This window comes from Arachis hypogaea, chromosome 7 (assembly GCF_003086295.3).
Source record: "Arachis hypogaea cultivar Tifrunner chromosome 7, arahy.Tifrunner.gnm2.J5K5, whole genome shotgun sequence".
In the NCBI taxonomy this organism is placed as follows: domain Eukaryota; kingdom Viridiplantae; phylum Streptophyta; class Magnoliopsida; order Fabales; family Fabaceae; genus Arachis; species Arachis hypogaea.
In genome coordinates this window covers 4,620,137-4,642,324 of record NC_092042.1, presented here as the reverse complement: position 1 = coordinate 4,642,324, position 22,188 = coordinate 4,620,137, and the positions used below count along the sequence as shown (strand labels likewise).

Sequence of the window (22,188 nt, the reverse complement as noted above, 5' to 3'; positions counted from 1 at the left end):
ATCAAACCCCTTCATTATTATCTCATTCATTATCTTCTTCATCTCATCAAATCAGGTATCCCCTTTTTCAATTCGTTAACCCTTACTTCGTGACTCAAAACCTTACTAATACATTTTAAATAAGAGTTTCTAGAGGTTTAGAACATTAGAGGATTGTTCAATAGTTTAAATATAGTGAATTTTCATCAAAACAATAGTTTCAGAAGTTCACAGACTTGGTAGGAAGGTCAAACCATGAAAAACAGAATTTTGGTGCAAAACAAGAGAGTGTGCGTACGCACACGTCCTCGTGTGTACGTACGCAGGTAAAATAGGACCATGCCACGTACGCAGCTATACGTCGTGTATGCAGGAGTGCTGGACAGAGGCCAACACCCATCACGTGCGTGCGTCGCATACGCATCCAAGCCAGTTTCCAAAAAAATGTTAAGTTTGCAGAAAACTGATTTTTGCACCTAACTTCCAACGTCTATAACTTCCTCTACAAAATTCAGATTTTCACAAACTTAATATCGTTTTAAAGCTCCTGAAATTATCTCTAATTTGAAATAGATTTCATTCAAATATAAAATTTGAGGCTTAAGTTATGGATCACTGAAGTTCATTAAAAATCAAGTTTTCATAAAAGCTCCAAACCTCAAAGCTTTCAAAACTTTCCATTCCAAACCTTCCAAACTCTTACCAAATCTACATCAATTCTCCACCATACACATACCACTTTCATATCATAGCTACTCTACCAATTCAATCAATTCAACATATGATCTATCCATTATTCTAATAAATTCTAACACCAATTTGCCAACCAACTTCGACAACTCATCAGCAACATATATTCATCATAATACATTATCATTATCAAACACCAACAAAATCATCATTCAACATAATCATCATTCATCAATTCAAATACATATTGCATTAATTACAATCACTAAGTTTACACGAACACCATCCAAATTTGCTTCCTTCCCCTATTCAACAATTCACATTCATTATCCTCTTCAAAATCATCAATCATCAATCTTTTTATTAGGATTACTAAATTTTTAACATACATGCATGCCTCAACCTATCTTATGGTCATCTAGCCTATGTTTTCATGAGACATTATATATTATTTACGAGAAACTCAAACCATACCTTGATTGATTCTCCGATAAACCTGGAATACCTCAAGCGTTCCCCGCACCACAAGCTATCAACTACAGCCCCTCAGTAATGAATCCTAGCTTTCAAAATTGATCTCAAGCTTCCATTCTCTTCAAAAGAGTTCTAATTTCACAAGTTTGACCTCCAATTTGATTTTTCACCAACAATATTCAATCTAATTCACATATATCACTATAATTAATTCCTAAATTCAAAATCTCAATAATTTCACAAGAGAGTTAGGATTCTTACCTTCTCCAATATTATAGGTTCACAACCCAATAATTTGCTCAAGTTAGATTGACCCTAAATACATCAAAACATCAAAATCTCAAAGCTCCAAACACTAAATGTTCGAATTTGAGAAGAGAGGACAGAAACTAGGAATGTGGTTTTTACACCTTTTTAATGTACTGGATTTTGTAGAGCTCGATGCTACAGTCGCATGGCCGCAAACGGCACACAATTCCGATCACCGGAGCAAAAGTTCTCCCACTTTAAAGGTTAGGTTTTTCATGAAACCCTCTTTCCCTTTCCTCTTATGCTAAACCAGCGTGTGTGCTTGAATGGAGAAGAAAGGTGGCTGTGTTCTTCATTTAAGTGGGCATTGGGTTGGGCTTTGAGCCCAATACAGACCCGGTTCAATCGGTTTGACCTGTTTGATCTAATATTGAGACAAATTCTTTAAAATTAGTGTCAAAATTCGTATTTTAAATATTTCTTCCATTATAAACTATAAAATTTAACCTTCTAATTTATTTGAATAATGATTAATTTATTGTCCATCTATTTATTAATTTTGCGAGTTTTACACGTACCACCTCAGGTTGCGCGCTAATGGAGAGACAGTGGTGGGTGCTTTGGTGACTTGCATACATGGTACGAGAAGAAGCAGTGCAGAGGAAGGAGTCTTTCTCCCTGAAATTGACATGGTTTCAGGAGCGTGTTCAACAGATGCCCGATACTAATGATCCAGTCACCCTCTGACAATACACAAGGTGCTACATACTGTTGATGATCGGGGGTTACCTAATGACTGATAAGTCTAATAATCAGGTCTATCTCCGGTGGCTCCCACTGCTAGATGACTTTCGAGGTGCCAGTCTCTATCTTGAGGATCTGCAGTGCCAGCATAGACGTACCATTCTCTATGCTCTACAGCACACAGTTCCACCACAAACATCGCAGGATGCACTCCCCTGCTGGTATCTTGGATATACCAAATATTCTCTAAGGGGTGTCCACCTGAGCGACAGATTTACATGTACCCTGTGGCTGCAAGGTAACTGTTCAGTTTGGTTTTACTATTCTTCATTTTCACAATTGAAAAATGGATTTTTCTCTTGCATTGCGTCCAAATTCAATGTATGATAGTGACTGGGTACAAATGACAAGGCCGGAATTGGATGCGGTCCAAGCAGAAGATACCGACGTGATGGCTCAACCGGAGTCTCCGGTACAATTTCCTCCTCCTCACCATCGTCAGAAGAACCGCATTTGTTGCTATCCACAACATACTCCTTGTCTAAATCCTCACCGTCAACGTCCATGTCTTCCATTGGTCTAGCAACGTGTAGCAGTTGTGATGCGAGAGGTGGGTCATCCTACACAAAGTCTGACTGCCCAGATCCACCGCCATCGACATCACTGACCTCCGCAGAAAATTCTATCACTTGTTCCACCATGATTCTCCAGTGGATGTCAAACATCAGGCGCACATGCTCGTCGCCATGGAGACAAAACAGATGAGACAAAAAATTCTGCTTCCCATCGATGCTAACAACCTATACCCCACCCTTCCGAATCCTTTTCTCCTGCGACCACCGATGCTACTCAATATCAGACACTTCATCTCAGACAAAGAACTTACTCGCTGGGTACGCAACAAAATGGATTTTTCACACTCAATTATTACCTCGTTATCACTATTTCTCATATGACAATTGAGATACACACTTATAACTAAATATTCACTACTACTAGACATTTTGTCTTATTTTTGAAATAAAAAGATGGAGAAGAAGTACTGAAATATTTGTGGAGAATACAAAGGTTGCACGTCCTTTTATAGCTGCTAAAAATTTGTCGATACTATCTCGTTTACACTGTAAATGTCATAATTATCCACATATCTCATTTATAGTGTAAACAAAATAATACTACACGTATCACACTGTAACGAAATATACACGTCTATCGTTTTGTTTTTATCTCGTTTACAGTATAAACAAGATAGTGTAGTATTATATTGTTTATATTGTAAACGAGATAAGAGATACAATGCACTTTTGTAAAAATGCTACAAAATAATTTATTTCAGTAAATAAAATATTTATTTTATTTATTTAAAAAAATCCACCGCTTCGTTGGTAATTATTTATTGTTAGATTTTTTCGTCCGCTATTAATTACCGTTAAAAAATTTTTATTGATTATTTTTATTCTTGGATTTTTTCAATAAATCTGACGGTAATATATTATTAATTAATAATTAAATTAATAACTACCAACGGATTTAACTTACCGTAAATTTAAATTTTTTAAATTTAAAAAAAATTGTTTAAAAATTTAATATATAATTCTAAATATTTAAATTCAATAATTTTTAAACTAATAAGTAGAAGATACAATACTAATTAACTCAAAAAATAATTAACTCAAGATAATAATAAACTTAGAAAATTAACAACAATAAACAATAAGACAATAATTAACTAAAAAAATAAACAAGTTAAGATTAACTTAAATAAATAACAGCAATTAACTCAAACAACACCAAAACAGAAATTAGAATAATGCAGTTGGAAATCTTATACTTACAGATTCATTCAGATGAGCAACACCAGGCCCTATTTTTCCTTTGTCGCTAATATTCTCACTTGAACTAATATCAAATTGCATAATTATTATAGAATTTCAAAAATAAAATCATAAAAATAGAATTAAACATCAGAATAATAAAACAGAATTTGAAACACAAAATCATCAAAATAAATTTAAAATCAAAATCATTAACAAAATTTTAAATACAGAATCATCAAAACAGAAAAAAATAATAAAAAACTATATTCTTTTCTTTTAATGTGTTAAAATTCTTAACTGTTAATCTATTATTACAATTCTGTTAATATATTAATCTGTTAATCTAATCCGACACTTCAGTGGTTAATATGTTATTTCAATACTTATCCAATGTTTTATTATTAACACAGTATTTATGAACCTCCAAGAATATCTTATATGAATTTATGAAGTTTCTTTTCTTTTTTAAGTTCAATGTATTTCTTTTTTTTTGTTGGTTGTTGAAGATGTATTACAATTCGGTTAATCTGACGAAGAGTATATCTCAATGCAAAAAAAAACTTAATCACAATTGTAAGACACCTCAGCTCAACTAATCTGATCTGACACCTCAGCTCAGCTGATCTGATCTGATAAATTGTCAATTCTGTTAATATATTAATCTGTTAATCTAATTCGACACCTCAGCAGTTAATATGTTATTTCAATACTTATCCAATGTTTTATTATTAACACAGTATTTATGAACCTCCAAGAATATCTTATATGAATTTATGAAGTTTCTTTTCTTTTTTAAGTTCAATGTATTTCTTTTTTTTTTGTTGAAGATGTACTACAATTCGGTTAATCTGACGAAGAGAATATCTTAATGCAAAAAAAAACTTAATTATGATTGTAAGACACCTCAGCTCAACTGATCTGATCTGACACTTCAGCTCAGTTGATCTGATCTGATATAATTGTCTAAGTAGATCTTCTTATTATATTTTTATCTTTTATTAAATATATTATAAAGTGTTACGAAAGAATGACACTTGCTAAATATTTAATCTTTTTAGAATTTATTATTAATACAGCATTAATTGTTAGATTATCCGATGTTATATCAATAAAATCTGTTTAAAAGTTCATTATAAATACACAACTTAGTTTAAATTTAGTGAGCAACTCACTTTTAAACTTATTGAGCAACTCACTAAACTAAGCCAACTCTCCACTGTCTTTGCCATCTCTCTCTCTTCAAATTATTCACAGCAATAATGACAAAGGAAAAACGGGTAATAAAAGGTCTGAAAAAGATATGGACAAAAGAGGAAGATAAAATTCTTGGAGAATGTGCAAGAAAGTGTAGAGCTAAAAATTAGAATTCCATTGCAAAAATTTCAGAATTTAATTGCAATGCCAAAAACTGTCGCTTAAGATGGATCGATCATCTTGAGCCAAACCTGTAGAAAGGTATGTTAAGTTCGAAAGAAATTGTAAAAATTATCATCCTTCATGAAGTTCTTGGATAAACAGGTATAGTATAATTGAAATCTTATTTATTTGATTAAATATTGCTATTATTAATGCTAGTGTTAATTATTTAATTAATTAATTGAATATGCATGTGACAGTACAGATAACGAAATAAAGAATTTTTAGAACAAAAAAGCAAGATTACCTTTATACCCTCAAAATTTAGTATTATTATTTATTCTAACTCTTGAAAATATTTATTTATATGAAAATATTTTCTAATGGAACAAATAAATAATAATACTTACTTTTGGGGTATAAAGATAATTTTCTTTTCTAATCCAAATTTTTTTTATTTCGTTATATGTACGTCCCGGCAATTGTTACATGCATACTCAATTAATTAATTAAATAATCAACACTAGCATTAAAATACATAACAATGTTTAATTAGATAAATAAGTTTTCAATTATATTATACCTGTTTTGCCATTTTCAACCATTGATTTTCAAGAGTTTTGTGAAGAGTGATAATTTTTAAAATTTCTTCAAAACTTAACATGCCTTTTTTAGGTTTGGCTCAAAATGATCCATGCATCTTAATCTTAAGCGACAGCTTTTGACATTGTGATTTAAGTTCTGAAATTTTTGCTATGGGATTCCAATTTTTAGTTCCACACTTCTTTACACACTCTCCAAGAATTTTATCTTGCTCTTTTGTTCATCGCTTTTTTAGACTTTTTTTTTTCTACCCGTTTTCCTTTTCGCCATTATCGCTGTGAAAATAATTTGGAGAAAGAGAGAGATGGCAAAGATTGCAAAGACGGTGGAAAGCTTCACTGAGACAGTGACTACCTAGTGGCTATGATTGATGTTTTAACTATTGTAATATATATTTATTATTAACACCAACATTTGGCTGATTTGTTTTATATGAAAAAAATATTGGTGTTTTTTTTAATGAGATTATTTAGTATAATCACAGGTGAATAAATTTTGTAGGTGAAAAGTCAACACGTGAAGGACGTGTTGGACATGTGGCAACATCTTAGTCAACACGTGGGGGCGTGTTGGACATGTGGCAACATATTGGCCAACACGTGGGGCGTCTTGAATAATTTTCACAATACTGTAATACATTTTAAATATCAATATTTAACTAAAACACCATTTTTATTTTCATATTAAAAATAATTTTTGCAAACATTTTATCAGAGACTTTTTATGCATCAAATCACATATTATTACTGGAATAATGTATAATTTTTGTTCTTAAAGTTTGATAAAAATTTTAAAAATATTCTCAAGTTTTATTTTATTTTAATAATGTTCTAAAGTTTTTTATTTGTATCAAATATATCTCATACAACTAAATTTTTAAAAAATTTAATACAATTCAACAATAATACATGACAATTATATTCGATTTGTTTGTGTTGAAGGTTATTCTTAAGAAATTATTGTTGAATTGATCCTTAATTTTTTTTAAAATTAACCTCCATGAGTATATTTGATGCAAATCGAAACTTTTGAGACAAAATAAAATTTAGAGATATTTTTAAAATTTTTTGCCAAATTTTAAAGACAGAAAATATACTTAAACCTTATTATTATTATTATTATTATTATTATTATTATTATTAGTTAAAAGATTATATAATACTTCAATGGACCAATTTTGATTATCCACTAGTTAAAAAATATTTTTTGTTTATTTATTATATAAAAATATTTTTTAAAAAATATAAATTATAACTTTTTAAAAAATATCTTTTTTAATATTTTTATTTTTATTATTAAAAATTTATCAAATATAATAAAAAATATTTTTTTATTAACTTAATAACTATCAAGCAAATACTAAATATTCACTTTTTCTTCTGCAGGAGAAAAAACTACAATTACTACAATCATTATCAATATGCTTAAATGAATTGTACCATAAATTTCGAACACAAGAAGATTCCAATTTAAATGGTAGTGCAGAGCATAATAGCACAACATTTTTACTTAAGATTCAGGGCCATATGAAGAAATTAAAAATAAATGATAAAATTCATCTCTAAAATATTATTCGTTCTCTAAATTAATTCTTAAAAGATTTTTTAATCAAATTCATCTTTCAAAAATTTTAAATTAATTACGTTAGTTTTTTTATAATTTTTTTATTAACAGCGACAAAATTTGTTAATATAGTATGTTAAGTAATATTATAACAAACACATAGAAATCTTAATTAACTATTAACATGATAAGTTTATGAAATTAGATCAAATCAAAATTTAATTGAAAAAAAAAACTTAAGGCATTGAAATCCTTCAATTTAGAATTTTAGTTACCAATTAAGAATATTCGATGTGTATTTAGTGTTATTTAATGTGTCACATCAATAAACTTTGACGCTTTAGGAATAGAAGTGATGAAAAAATTAAAATAACTAACTAAAAATATTTAAAAAACGAATTTGATTAAAAAAATATTTCGAAGACAAATTTAAAAAATAAACAATCTTTTAAAAATTAATTTAATCATTTAATAAAAAAACTAAATATTATCGGTCCATGTCACCCATGCACATACAATTGAAAGAATGAGAACATTACGTGCACAAGTTAATTCATTATGATAACTAACACAGATTATAACAAGTCCAAGCATTAAAAAAAAAAAACAAATAAACATACCACAATCTCTTTCCGAATCAAAAGGAAAATTTGAAAGCAAAATTATAGAAAATTTGGTAGCAAAATTAGTGTTTCTCGCTTAACTCAATACTCGCAGTTTTTATAGGCACTATTGTTTCTCACTTTAACTACATTTTTAAATAAATAGCTGAATTGTTAAACTCTAAATAAACCAGAGAACCAATCTTTTAGCTTACTCTAACCAGCATATAAGGCTTAATAATAATCATCGCTTCATACAGTATTAATCTAAATAACAGCAACATCAATATTAGTATAAAGAACAGCAACATCAATATTATTAAACTAAACATATAAGAATGAATAAAAATTATGGTCAAAGCAATATTAACCTAAACAATAAAATCATCGCTCATGCACAACAGCAATAGTAAACACACTAATATTTTAGTCACCAAAAAAACACACTAATGTTTTTCTTTTTGTTTTAGTTCTTTTTTTTCTTTTTTTAATCGAAACATGTGTTGAATTTTGATTAATAAAACTCAATCATCTTAAAAGTTTAGACGTCTTTAGATGAGTGACTTATTTATTTAAAATAATAATAAAATATTAAATTAAAAAAAATAGATCTTTGATTTTAATTTAAAGGTACATAAATTTTTGATTAACTAAAAATATAAAAACAATTTATCTTTTAAAATACGAAACATTTAATTTTTTTTTATTTAAAATATATGAAAATAAATAAATCTTTTAAAAAGACCTATATATCTATTTTTTAAAAAGTGATAGAAATTTTTATATTTTTAATTAATTAATACTTTATTTGTTCTATTTCAGTTTTTTTTTTTAAATTTTTTGTAGAATGATTCTCGTGCACGTGGTCATAGCGGTTCAGGTCACCTGACTGCAATCAAGAAAAAGGGAAAAAACTGAAGAAATTTGGTGTAATTAAAAAAATTTGGTGCAAAAGTTCTATTAAAAAAAATATAATTAAAAATTTTGTAAAATTATAAGAATCAATAGAATAATTAAACATTAAAAAAATTTAAACTTTTTTAGATAAATAATTTATTTGTTTAAAACAATGATAATGTTAAATTTTTTAAAAAATAAATAAATTTTTTATTTTTTAATTTAAAAAAATATAAATTTTTTACTAATTAAAAATATAAAAACTTCTTTTACCTTCTAAAATATTGAAACATTTTAATTTTTTCATTCAAAATATATAAAAATGAGTCGATAATTTATTTGATCTATCCGTCCATTTTTTCAAATATTTTGGGGACATGATTCTCGGGCACGTGGTCATAGCGGTTCAGGTCACGTGACTGCAACCAAGAAGAACTGAAGAAGTGCTTCAGTCGTTGGCTCTGATCCCAAGCGTGAGTTGAGTAATCAGTGATGACGAGCTTCGTATCAGAACTCCTTTGTCCTCTCTTCATCTTCTTCTCTATCATTCAATCTTCACTCTCTCAATCTAACCAGGTTTTTATGCTTGTTTCGTTCTCCATTCAGTTGCCATTCATGTTCTTGTGGATTCTCTTTATCACTTTGATTCGAATTTGTGTTTGGTTTTCAGTACTGTGATGCTGGATTTGAATATGAGAGTGGCTCCACCACCGCGTGTGGAAGTGGAACCGCACCGTCGAAGTTGTTAATAAAGGGAGGCACTGTGGTCAACGCTCATCACCAGCAACTTGCTGATGTTTATGTTGAAGACGGTATCATTGTTGCTGTCGAACCTTCTATCACTGTATGTCATGCGTTTATCTCTTCAATTATTTTTATATAAGATATAAGATTTGTGGTTGCTGGTTAGTGCTGGCATAGTTTTTACTTCTGTCATGAGCTTTCAGAATTGATTCTAGGTAGGGTTCATGATATATCAAATTGATTCTTATCTAAGATTCGTAGTCTCTTTACAAGTGATTATGAAGGAAGGTAACGGATTTGTGGTGGTTCTCTGAGAATCAATTCTTGAGAAACATCACCAATGGTTATCCAATCATGAAATTGATTTTGAACAATCATGTTAGATATAAGTGGTTTCATGACATAGTATCAGAGTTCTATGTCCGAAAAGTCTAGAGTTTGATCTTTGGTGAACTCCAAAAGTGGAAAATTAAAAATAGCATAAGGCAAATGAAAAGAGAAAAAAATGCCTATGCAAAAATCAAGCAAACCTAAAAGAAGCTCTTGCTTGAGGGGGAGTGTTAGAGATATAACCGTTCACGTTGTCTCCTCCTATATCAGCTTAAGCTTTTGGTAGAGTGGATTTTGAACTACTCCAACGATTTTCCAAACATGCTGATGAGTTCAAATCATATTAGTTCTGATATAGTGTGTTAAGTACTGGTGGCTTAGACAAAAAGAAAAGAAAAAGTTGTATCTTGTATGATTTGTTTCTTAATTGATTTCATCGGCAGGTTGGGGATGATGTGAAAGTGATCGATGCCACTGGGAAGTATGTCATGCCAGGTTAGGCTTTGTGACATTTAATAGATGTCGATTGTTTTATGTGTCAGCGGAGGTTCTGATAAATTTCCAGCATGTTGAGTTCCAAGCCTTTTCATTTTCATGTTTTTTATCCAGACTTGTTATGCTCTTCACCTGTGTATCTTCCTCTTTTACAGTTATTGATTAAATTTTTTACTGTTTAGTCAGATAGAAATTTTGATATAATCATTCAAGTGTGTGTAGGTCACAATAATCACCTCAAAAGTTACTATATGAGTACACTGTACACCTGATTGGTTGACAGTGTATCAAGATTAATCTCTACTAGAATTGTAATATTGTTTGAGTTTCACATTTTTTTATGTTAGTCCTTTACCTCGTACCCTCGCACTTGTTGGATCTGAGATTCATCTGATTCAAGTTATGTTGTCTCGTTTCATCTTTTACCTGACTCTACAAATGCTTCTTTTGTTGACCAACAGGAGGCATTGATCCTCACACACACCTAGATATGAGTTTTATGAGTAGTGGAACAATAGACGACTTCTTCAGTGGTCATGCTGCAGCATTAGCCGGTGGGACAACTATGCACATCGACTTTGTTATACCAGTGGATGGTAGTTTAACGGCTGGGTATGAAGCCTATGAAAGGAAGGCAAAGAAGGCTTGCATGGATTATGGTTTCCATATGGCTATTACCAAATGGAATGATGATGTTTCAAGAGAAATGGAGATCATGGTCAAGGAGAAAGGTCTTAATTCTATTTCCGTATTGCGATTTGGATAATCCGGTTGAATATGGGGTGATAGGTATTTCAAATTCGGATAACTTTGGAGGAATTTATCTTATTAGTACATGTATGTTTTCTGTTTTCAGGTATCAACTCGTTCAAGTTTTTTATGGCATACAAAGGAGCTCTTATGGTCAATGATGAGCTTCTTCTGGAAGGATTTAAGAGATGCAAGTCACTCGGTGCCTTAGCTATGGTCCATGCAGAAAATGGAGATGCTGTGGATGAAGGCCAAAAAAGAATGATAGAACTTGGAATAACTGGTCCTGAGGGGCACGCCCTTTCAAGGCCTGCAGTGGTAAGTTCTCATATTTCCATTTGTTATGTCAAACCACATTTAATTGGAACATTATTAGATTGATTGTGTTTCCTTTTCAAATATCCTACAATTTGTGCGGTCTAGAAAGTATCTGTCTCTTCATGTTTTATGGAACATGAATTATTTCTACTTTGACTTGCATATCTGTGTAGTTGGAAGGAGAAGCAACTGCACGCGCTATTCGCTTAGCAAATTTTGTGAACACCCCGTTATATGTGGTTCATGTGATGAGCATTGATGCAATGGAAGAAATTGCAAAGGCCCGAAAGTCAGGTTTTCAATTTCGATCACTGTACCATTATGTTTAATATTCATTGATGTGACCTTTTTAAGCTTCTTTTTGGGTTCTTTGATGGCTTAGTTTTAGTTGGGTCACTTGTTTGTTTTGATGCTGCAGGACAAAGGGTTATCGGAGAACCTGTTGTCTCTGGATTAGTCCTTGATGAATCGTGGCTTTGGCATCCCGACTTTAAGACTGCAGCATCGTAAGTGACTTCACTTGTTTATTTGTTTTTCTTTTCCTTTTAAGTTTTGAGAATGTAAGTGATATCATTTCATGTTTCAGGTATGTTATGAGTCCCCCAATTAGAAGTAAAGGACATGATAAGGAACTTCAAGCTGCCCTTGCAACCGGAGTTTTGCAGGTTTCAATAAATTTTCAGCAATAAGAGTTTGCTCAAAGTAGTTAGGATTCTCTCACATTCATGCAATACACCCTATCCAATTTTGATCACTTGTGATCTACATATTATGTCTGTCCTCAGCACACTATGTTCTTTTAACAATAGTTTTCCTTTCACAAATTTTCAGTTGGTAGGAACTGACCATTGTGCCTTTAATTCCACCCAAAAAGCTTTAGGAATTGACGACTTCCGGAAAATTCCCAATGGTGTCAATGGTAATCACACCTTGCACATGATTATTTGTGATCTACAAAGAATTCTAATTGATTTATTGTTTATTATCAATTTCCATTGCAACCTGAAATTATAGGTATTGAAGAAAGGATGCATTTGGTATGGGATACTATGGTGGTAAGATCGTAATTTCCAGCTTAGCAATCCCTAAATTTTTTGTTGGAATTACAATAATATGGAAGAGAGGATGTCTTTTTTAACTGTAGTTTACTGTTTATCACAGGAATCTGGCCAAATATCAGTCACCGACTATGTCCGGGTGACAAGCACCGAATGGTATGTTTTGAGTTTATCTAAAGCAAGGTAATCAAACTCGAGAGTTTACCATTCATGGAGCTTAGGTAAACTTGAATTGTAAAGCTCTGCTCGTAAACTCAATCTGAGAATGTATTAACTCACGAGTTTGATAACCTTAATCCCAGAGTAAAATCTGGCATCCAGTTTTTGCTTTTTTGTTCTTATTTTGGTTGGAAAAAGATATTTGGTAAAGAAGCCAAGTAATATTAATGTTTTCAATTTTTGCAATCATCTCAGTGCTAGAATATTCAATATATATCCAAGGAAAGGAGCAATTCTTCCAGGATCTGATGCAGATATCATAATCCTCAATCCAAATTCAAGCTTTGAGATATCAACAAAGTCACACCACTCCAGACTTGACACGAATGTGTACGATGGAAAGAAAGGAAAGGTACTTTTTTTTATTATTATTATAACCCAGTCCTCATGAGATTGAAGTTAATCAAATTCACAGTAGCAGCATTAGTGTTAAGATCCATTGCGGTTCAGAGAAAAAGAACGGCGAGGAAAATCAACTATAGAAGTGTTGTTTCACAAACTCAATTTGTTCATGGTCTATTTCTTTCTCTTTTACCCTTTTTGTTGCCTGTTCCATATATCAATTACTTTTCGTTTTTCAGGGGAAAGTTGAAGTGACCATATCTAGAGGGAGAGTTGTATGGGAAAATAATGAACTGAAGGTTACTCCGGGTACTGGCAGATACATACCAATGCAACCTTATAGCTATGTCTTTGATGGATTGGACAAGAAAGATGCCACATATCTAAGTTCCCTTAAAGCACCAGTAAAAAGAGCCAAATCTTCCTCTTAAAACATTCAGCTATCCTTTTCAGTTTAAAAATAAAGAAAAATATTACATGTTCTTGTACATGAATTTAGAAAGCATTACATGTATATAAGTATGTATGCTTCATGTTCTTCTTTTCCACTGATATAATGTACATTTTTGCTTACACTTTGTACAATAGCTCAATCAATAGTATAGAACACTTGGTTTCTGTTGAGCCTGTCTCATCTACACACAAAGTCTCACAGAAGTTATGAATGGATCCATTTATGATGATTCAATATAGAGTGCCCTTGATTTTGAAAATTCAAGGAGTGGCTTTATGATTATTCTATCACATATCGTGGCCTAATACAGCAATCTATGAAGGTTGGGATCCTTCTCCTCCCCTGCAATGAATGAGATAATACACAACATGGGAATTAGAAATTTGTTTTTCACCTATCTCCATTGAAGTCAATTCTCCTTCATCTTCCATGTTATTTGAAACAGAAATCTTATAGTATGTTTTAATAGTTCTTACCTCAGCCCATTTGGCTTCTATGACATTGCCCTAGGATTGGTTGGTTAGTCCTATTTCCCCTAGAGTGCCGAATTAGGGTGGTTATTTTTCAAAATTTTTTAATAGAGTGATGTTTTAATTATACTAACATTTCATGTCATTAGGGTTGATGTTATTACTTGCTTTAGATAGCTCCATCTAGTAATGATCCATGCGCGTTGATCAAGGGGTGTATGGACCAGAACTAAGTGGAGCATATCAAAGCATACCAAGAATACATTTAATTATGAAAGATTCAAAAACTTCCAAATAAAGATCTAGAATTGCATAAGAACTACTAATAAGAAAGAAAGTCTCACCATGCCAAGAGGTTCATCTTGATGAGCATGATTAACATTAACAATAGCATTAGCATTAGCATGAGATTTTCCTTGAGCATGATTAGCATTAGCATTAGCATTAAGAAACTCTTCATCACTCCCAAGGCTTGCACGCTTAATTGATTCAGTCAAATCATTCTTCATACTCTTCTTGTTTGCACGTGCTTGAGCAAAAACCATTGAATAGTTTGTAGATCCTGGATCCCTCTGATCCCACCCTCCAAATTGAGGCACAGAACTCACTGATGAAGGAGCCTTTTTCTGCTATGCAAACACAATTCAATAGCATCATAAGTCACTAGTCATTATTATCATCATCATTAACATAATGGCATAGTTTTTGTTTTAATTGGAAGATCAATCTTGAACTTGTATTGGTTAATACACCCCTTGATCAACGCACATTAACCATTACAAGATCAAGGATTCAAATCTTCCAATGTATCATAATATTTCTTTGCTCATTCTATAACCATTATGTTACATATTAATATTAATAGGTGCAATTTTTTTTTAAAAAAGTAAAAGATAAAAGAAAGAACTAATTATAAAACTTCAAAGACAGCGACGGCGAGGCTTCGCCTCTTGTTCATGCCATGGCAGGAAAGATCATGTTTGTTTTTTCTAAGGTTACCTCCTTTCGTTCCATGGCTAAAATGAAGACCCTTTTTGAATAGAGAGGGGGAGACAGGGACCGAGCTGCAACTATAATTGTATAAATTTATGTGTTAGAAACCTCATCAATAGTTTTTTTTTATGCCTCTAATTTGAAGGTTTTGGAAGGGTGGTGTATTAGAAGTTTTGAACTATTGGGAAACTAGGATTAAAAAAAATTGAATTTGTTATGATAAGTATTTTTCATATTTATATCAAATTCGTAGCTTCATGATGGAGGGCTCAGCATGATTGAAGGATTTGTTAGTTGATGTATGAAATCTTTGATAAGAGTAAAAGTAGTGCAAAAAATTTTGTGGTTGTCCACTTAAGTGTTTTATCCTTCTGTTCTTAGCTTTGTATCAAAATTAGAATAAAACTTCCTAAATTTGAGGTAGATATGGTGGTTCTATTCGATGCCGTAGAATACAGGATATCTATCTATACACTAATTTTGCACCAAAAGAATTCTTATTTTTCTTATCTTATTAAAACTTGAAACAACTTACCTGCCAAACTAATTTCTGGAATGTGTTTGACTTCTTTTTTAATTCAACATGGATGTCAAAATTATAATATCATTTTTTTTTGAAAGAGAGAAGCTCAACACAACAAGTGGAGCGAAACAACATAAGAATCAGTGAATATCATAAAGCAATCTAGGTAACACTTCTAAAAACTAATGCTTATCCCTTTGTCATCTCCGGCATTACCATCAACAACAAAAAGGATCTACACCTAACCACTCCTTATAGTTCATGAAGGACATATGAATGATCTCGTCAACCCCTTTTCCTTTATTCTGAAAAATTCTTCGGTTCCTTTCTAGCCAGATGTTCCATGTAATCGCACAAAATCTCATCAACCACCTCTTGCGCTCCACCTTGCTAGCTGATATCTCAGTCCAACTTATGAAATGTTCTTTTAACGTCCCTGGGCAAGACCATAGCCTCCCAACAAATGATAACCAAGCACACCAAACCTGCCAAGAGAAATCACAACCAAGGAACAAGTGGTGACTATATTCAATGTTCTTGTTACAAAACACACATACAACATCTTCGTGGTGAATAACTCCCAACCGACTCAGTCTCTCCTTCGTATTGACCCTACCAGTCAACACAAACCAGACAAACAGTTCAACTCTTGGTGGAACTAAACCTTTCCAGATTGTCTTTGTAAAGTTGTAGCTTGTTATGTCCTCCGGAATGATGTCCTCCTGTAGTACCTGCAAAAAAGAGTTAGTAGAAAAGACCCCTTGTTTATCAAATTTCCATACAACTCTATCCTCACTGCCATAATCCAATTTGAGCAGCCTTAATACATCATGCAACTGGTTCACTAGATTCAACTCCCATTGGAATAGCTCTCGCCTCCATTGGAAGTTCCATATCCACTCAGCCCCATCCCAAAACCCGCAATCCCCTATAACAGATCCTCTTTGGTTTGAAACTGAGAAAAGTCTCGGAAACTGATCTTTCAGAGCACCACCACGTAACCAGACATCCTCCCAGAATCGAGTCCCTCTTCCATCACCCACCTCCATAGCTAACCCAGTAATCATCTTTTGTCTTACTTGCTGATTCTTGAACTGTATCTGGCAGATATCCTTCCATGGGCCCCCTTAATGGGTAAAACCTGAGAGGACAACAGCACACTTGGGTCCAGGTTATTACACGAACAAACCACCTTCTTCCACAGCGGACAATCTTCCTTTGAAAAGCGCCACCACCACTTAAAAAGAAGGGCTGTGTTTCGCAACATGGCATCCCCAACACCCAACCCACCAAGCTTTTTAGGCGCCTGCACCACCTCCCACTTTACCAGATCCATACCATTCCTACCATCCTCCTTACTCCATAAAAATCTTCTCTGTAAGGAAATAAGTTTCTCCGCAACAGCCTTCGGCATCTTATACAGGCTTAAATAATATACTGGGAGGCTATTTAGTACAAATTTAATGAGCACCAACTTACCGGCTTTGTTAAGGACTTTGGCTTTCCAAAGGCTGAGTTTTTCCTCCACTTTGTCAATGATTGGCTTCCAAGTCTTCACCAACCTTGGATTAGCTCCTAGCGAGATCCCCAAGTATTTTACTGGAAGGGAGGCTTCCTTGTAACCCAGCACGCAACACATACGCTGAACCCACTGAGCATCACAGTTAATAGGAATCAAGCTAGATTTATCAAAGTTGATGCTTAACCCCGACATCAGCTCAAAACATCGAAGAATCCTCCTGTAGTTCTTGATTGTCTCTTCCTCTGGAGGACAGAACAGAATGGTATCATCCGCGAACTGAAGATGCGACAGCTCAACCTGATCTCTACCTATCAGTAGTGGAGATATGCGTCTGTTTCTAACCGCCTGCCCAAGCATCCTATGTAACACATCAACGACAAGGACAAACAAAAAAGGAGACAGTGGGTCACCTTGTCGTAGATCTCTTTCCATCTTAAACGGCTTGGAAGGTGAACCGTTTATCAAGACTGACATAGAGCAAGTACTGATGCACTCCATAACCCACCCCCTCCACCTTCTTCCAAACCCCATTTTCTGTAAAACAAAATCCACGAAGCTCCACTTTACTCTATCGTATGCCTTCTGGAAGTCTAACTTTATTATCACCGCTTCCTTTCTTCTCAGTTTAAGCCATTGAACAGTTTCGCAAGCAATAAGAGCCCCGTCATGGATTTTCCTGCCCTTAACAAAAGCACTCTGTGTCTCACCTACAAGTTGTGGCATTATTGTTCGCATTCTCCTAACCAGCATCTTAGAGATGACTTTGTATACACACCCGACCATACTGATAGGCCTAAGGTCCTTGATTTCCTTTGCTCCAGTAAACTTAGGAGCCAAAGCAACCCAAGTGAGATTAGTATCCGCTGGTAACCTGGAGGACTGGAAGAAGTCCAACACCGCTCCCGTGAACTCAGAACCAATTTCATCCCAACACTTCTTTATGAAGTTCATGTTATAGCCGTCACAACCAGGAGCCTTTGATGAGTCACAATCCCACACTGCTTCTCTAACCTCCTCAAGGGTCGGCTGTATCTCCAAAGCCAAAGCATCAGCCTCACTGATCTTCTCCACCAGACCGTCTCTAAACCCCACCAATGGCGACTTCTCCTGGTGGTACAAGTCTTTGTAGAAGTCCCTTATTGCAATCTTGATTCTAGCTTGATTCCTAATCAATCTTCCATTAATAACCAATGCATCAACCCTGTTGTTTCTCCTTCTCGCCGAAGCTATGTTGTGGAAGTACCTTGTGTTTTTATCTATGTCCCTGGCATGTCTTGAGCGACATCTGCTTCCAATGTAACTCTTTTCTAACATACCACTTCGAACAACATGTCACAAGCGCTTTCCTTCTTGCCTCCACCGTTTCATCATAAGCCCCATCACCCACCATGTCATCAATCTTCTTGATCTCTTCCTCCAACAGCAAAATTTTGTTGTCCATGTCTCCAAACTTGTCTTTATGCCATCTTCTCAAAGGACCTGCCAAAGCCTTCAGCTTATCCGTGAATTGCATCTCTTGTAACCCTCTCCATTCCTCCTTTACCATTCTTAAGAAACCTTCATGTGTAAACCACGAGTCAAGACTTCTGAACGGTCTAGGGCCATCTCTCAATCTCTTATCTTCCACTATAAGAGGACAATGGTCTGACAGTCCCCTTGGACCACCTCGTAATCGAGTCTCCGGGAACTTTTCTACCCACTCCAAACTAACCAAGGCCCTGTCAATACGGCTACAAGAACGTCCTCTGAACCAGGTGAACTTACGGTCAGTAATCGGCAAATCCACTAAACCCATGTCTTGTATCCAGTTCTTGAAATCCTCCGCCGACAAAGATAAGCTATCAGTACCTCTCCTTTCTTCAACATGTAAAATCTCGTTAAAGTCCCCTATGAAACAACAGGGAACCTGGCATAAACCAGCTATGTAACTCAGCTCCTCCCACACAACAAGCTTCTCATCTTTAGCATGTGCACCATAAACTAATATAAAAGCACAATTAAAATTATTCTGCAACAGAGTTCCTTCAACACACAACCATCTCTCACTTTTATAGCAATTTCTAACATAAAAAAAGCCCTCATCCCATATTAGCAACAATCCGCCAGATGCACCAGTAGCCTCAACATATTCCCAACCAACACAACTATCCCCCATATTCTTGAAATATCAAATCTAGTCACTGACGATCTTTTAGTCTCTACCAAACCTAGCATGTTTAATCTATATTTTCTTTTTAGGTCCTTCACCATTCTCAGTTTTCCGTCACCCCTCAACCCCCTAACATTCCAAGAACTAATAATCATTTTAAATAAATACTGCACACCTTTTTTTGTGTTTTGGGCCTGCTTCGTCTAGCTTTTGCCTTCTGTTTTGCCAGTCTTTTCTTCCGAGCTATTTCTTCATTCTGTTGTTGAAGTACTGCCATAATATCCTCTTCTTCATCATATAGTTCAGCCACTGGCTCCTTTGCCAATTCCCAAACCCTTTTGTTTTCTATCAGCTGCTCCTTCAATTTTGAACTCTCACTGTCACTGACTTCATTGACATTTGCAATCTTTCTGCCCTCCTTACTATCCTTATCATCACTGAGTTCATTTTGGTCCTGAAGCTCTGGTAAAGTTCGGTGGCAAGTCGCTTCAAATTCAGGCGCTTTACAATCATTTCGTTGCACTCCGTCACTGTTCTCATAAGAAGCATCGTTACAGTGTCTGTTATTCTGTCCCTCATCTCTACCGTTAGACCCTCGGCCCCGTTCAGGCACCCCAACAACTATTAGTTTACTGCATCCTACCTCCATTACCAGATCTCCTCTACTCCTAAACTTCCTTCGCCTATCATCAGAATCCAAGTCGGAGTCCTCAGCTGATTCACATGGTTCGGCTTCCATGGGGAGCGTCGGAATCGTCATCAGCCCATCATCGCCGCCTTCCATCCCGGTTCCTCGCCGCTGCATCGGACCTGCCCTACCCGCCAACACGTCGCAACCTCCAACTTCAGGGCATGGCCGTAGCCTGGGTTCCATGCCTCCCACAATAGGGAGCACCTCGTGCGTGGCTGCAGCAGGGCACAACGCGTCTCCACGCTGCGAAGCAATTCCAACCTGACCCGTTCCCATGCAACCCGGCCCAGTAGCAGTTCCCGTGCCTCCATCATATTGCAATGAATTGAGTTTTGGTTCGTGGCCCAACAAGGGTCTGCTGCTGATTGTATCTTCGCTGGGCCCATGGCTGGATTTTTGGCTAGCAGGCCTTGGACATTCCTTTGCTAGCCCAATAGTCTTGCAGCAATAATTCCATGATACCGTTACTTCTGAATCCCTTTTTGTACTCTCCTCATATCCCAGTAAATCAGCTGAACCATGAATGCCAGAATTATGAGGATAATATGTTACTAATTTCATTTGATCGGGGCTTAAATATTCATAATTCCATTCGTTCAAAATTTTTTTTGAAATTACCAATCTGTCCTTGTCTTCAACCTCCTCATACTGTCTCTCCATTATCACTTCTGCAGCGTGATCTGTACAGTTCGTCAAATTTATTGAGTTTTATAATATCATTGATTCTTTCTTTTGTAATTCCTAGAGAAACAAAAAATTATTGTAAATTTTGTGTGTTGTCATTCAGTTATCATCATAGTTCATCTCAGATACTGCAATTTTGTTCATTCTTTTTTTCCTTTGATAATTACAAATATAAGAATGAACATGTTTAATAAACTAAACTAATTGGTCAACTGTACAAAACTATTTATATCTATATTGCATCAAAATTAAACTCATAGTATAAAGCATAAACATTGTTGCAATTATTGAAGGGTTTGATTTGATTTCTTCTACTTGTTTATTTTTTATACATCGTTAATTAAAAAAGAAAGTTACACAAACATTCACTACAAGATTCTTTTATAATACCATTGTATAACAATCAAACTATGAACCATACACTTCAACAATTTCAGAAACATAATAAGAGATACATTAGGATGAATCATATTTGAAAATAATCTAACCACACCATTAATTAATAATAATAATAATAATAGTTTATTTCTAGGGTACACAATATTTTTCTATAATTCAAGGACTAATCTATTCAAAATTCTATTTAAAGATTTGTTATTAACCATTGATTTATTGTATGCACAAAGCAAAATTTAAACTGTTCGACATTGATTTAAGCAAACAAGTGAGCTAACTATCTGACAAATCCAAATTATAATATATATATATATATATATATATATATATATATATATATATATATATATATATATAGGTATATTAATAATGGATTAATTTCTACATACAAGTGATTCTGCTATACAAGTCTTACAAGTCCTCTAATTGATATTATGGTCAAATGCGCCTCTAACAGATTTTTAATTTTTGAAAGGATTCCGTTTCCTTTTTCGAATTTCTTGCCTTCTCTTTCTCCTTCTTCATTTACGTGCTTTTCTCTCTGTTCTCTTTTTTCGTTATTCTCAATTTTCATTGTTTTTTGACATCAAGCTCTGAAATCGTTTTTGAAGTGTTTCATCTTCATCGTCGTGTTTCTCCTCGTTCTTCTTTTGATTTTGCAACATTATACATTTTTTTCTTCTTTGTTTGATTTTTTCCTCCCAAAAAGAGTTATGAGAATATGAAATAAGAAAATGAAGAAGAAGAAGTAGCAGAAGATGAGGAGGAGAAAGATGAAGAGTTCTGAATTATGCATACTTCAACGAATTTTGGGTGTATTTCTTAAATCCGTTGGATGTATTTTTGTAATCCTTTGGGTGTATTTCTGTAACATTTTGGGTGTATTTTTATAATTGTTTGGGTGTATTTCTGAAGTTCCATTATTTTCAAAATGATTTTAAAGCTTGATTTCAGAAACCATGAAAATCGAAAAAAAAAACGAAGCAAGAATACCAGTGATAAACGCAGGTAAAACAACGAATGAAAAGGCGAAGAGACAACGCACGAAGGAGATCGAACAAATTTGGCAAGAAACT

The 22,188-nt window shown here is 33.9% G+C and overlaps 2 protein-coding genes across 4 annotated transcripts; one reads left to right on the top strand and one right to left on the bottom strand.

Annotated features, from left to right (window-relative positions):
- The first annotated feature begins 9,260 nt into the window (after nt 1–9,260).
- Nucleotides 9,261–13,848, top strand: LOC112702116 (dihydropyrimidinase). Its single transcript, XM_025753035.3, has 13 exons — nt 9,261–9,550; nt 9,645–9,818; nt 10,492–10,543; nt 11,005–11,274; nt 11,400–11,611; nt 11,785–11,905; nt 12,030–12,117; nt 12,198–12,276; nt 12,443–12,530; nt 12,626–12,666; nt 12,773–12,825; nt 13,084–13,240; nt 13,470–13,848. The coding sequence occupies exons 1-13, from the start codon at nt 9,467–9,469 to the stop codon at nt 13,659–13,661; spliced, it is 1,611 nt and encodes a 536-aa protein (XP_025608820.1). The 5' UTR covers nt 9,261–9,466; the 3' UTR covers nt 13,662–13,848.
- On the bottom strand, nt 13,652–20,851 carry LOC112702118 (uncharacterized). 3 transcript variants are annotated; one of them, XM_072199004.1, is made up of 3 exons: nt 19,517–20,851; nt 14,499–14,783; nt 13,652–14,026 (listed from the first exon to the last, which is right to left on the bottom strand). In XM_072199004.1, the coding sequence occupies exons 1-3, from the start codon at nt 20,690–20,692 to the stop codon at nt 13,964–13,966; spliced, it is 1,524 nt and encodes a 507-aa protein (XP_072055105.1). In that variant the 5' UTR covers nt 20,693–20,851; the 3' UTR covers nt 13,652–13,963. The 3 variants fall into 3 exon arrangements, with proteins under 3 accessions (XP_072055105.1, XP_025608822.1, XP_072055107.1); XM_025753037.3 differs by having other exon boundaries at nt 14,499–14,780; XM_072199006.1 differs by lacking the exons at nt 13,652–14,026; nt 14,499–14,783 and adding an exon at nt 15,695–16,155.
- Between the last annotated feature and the right edge of the window lie 1,337 nt (nt 20,852–22,188).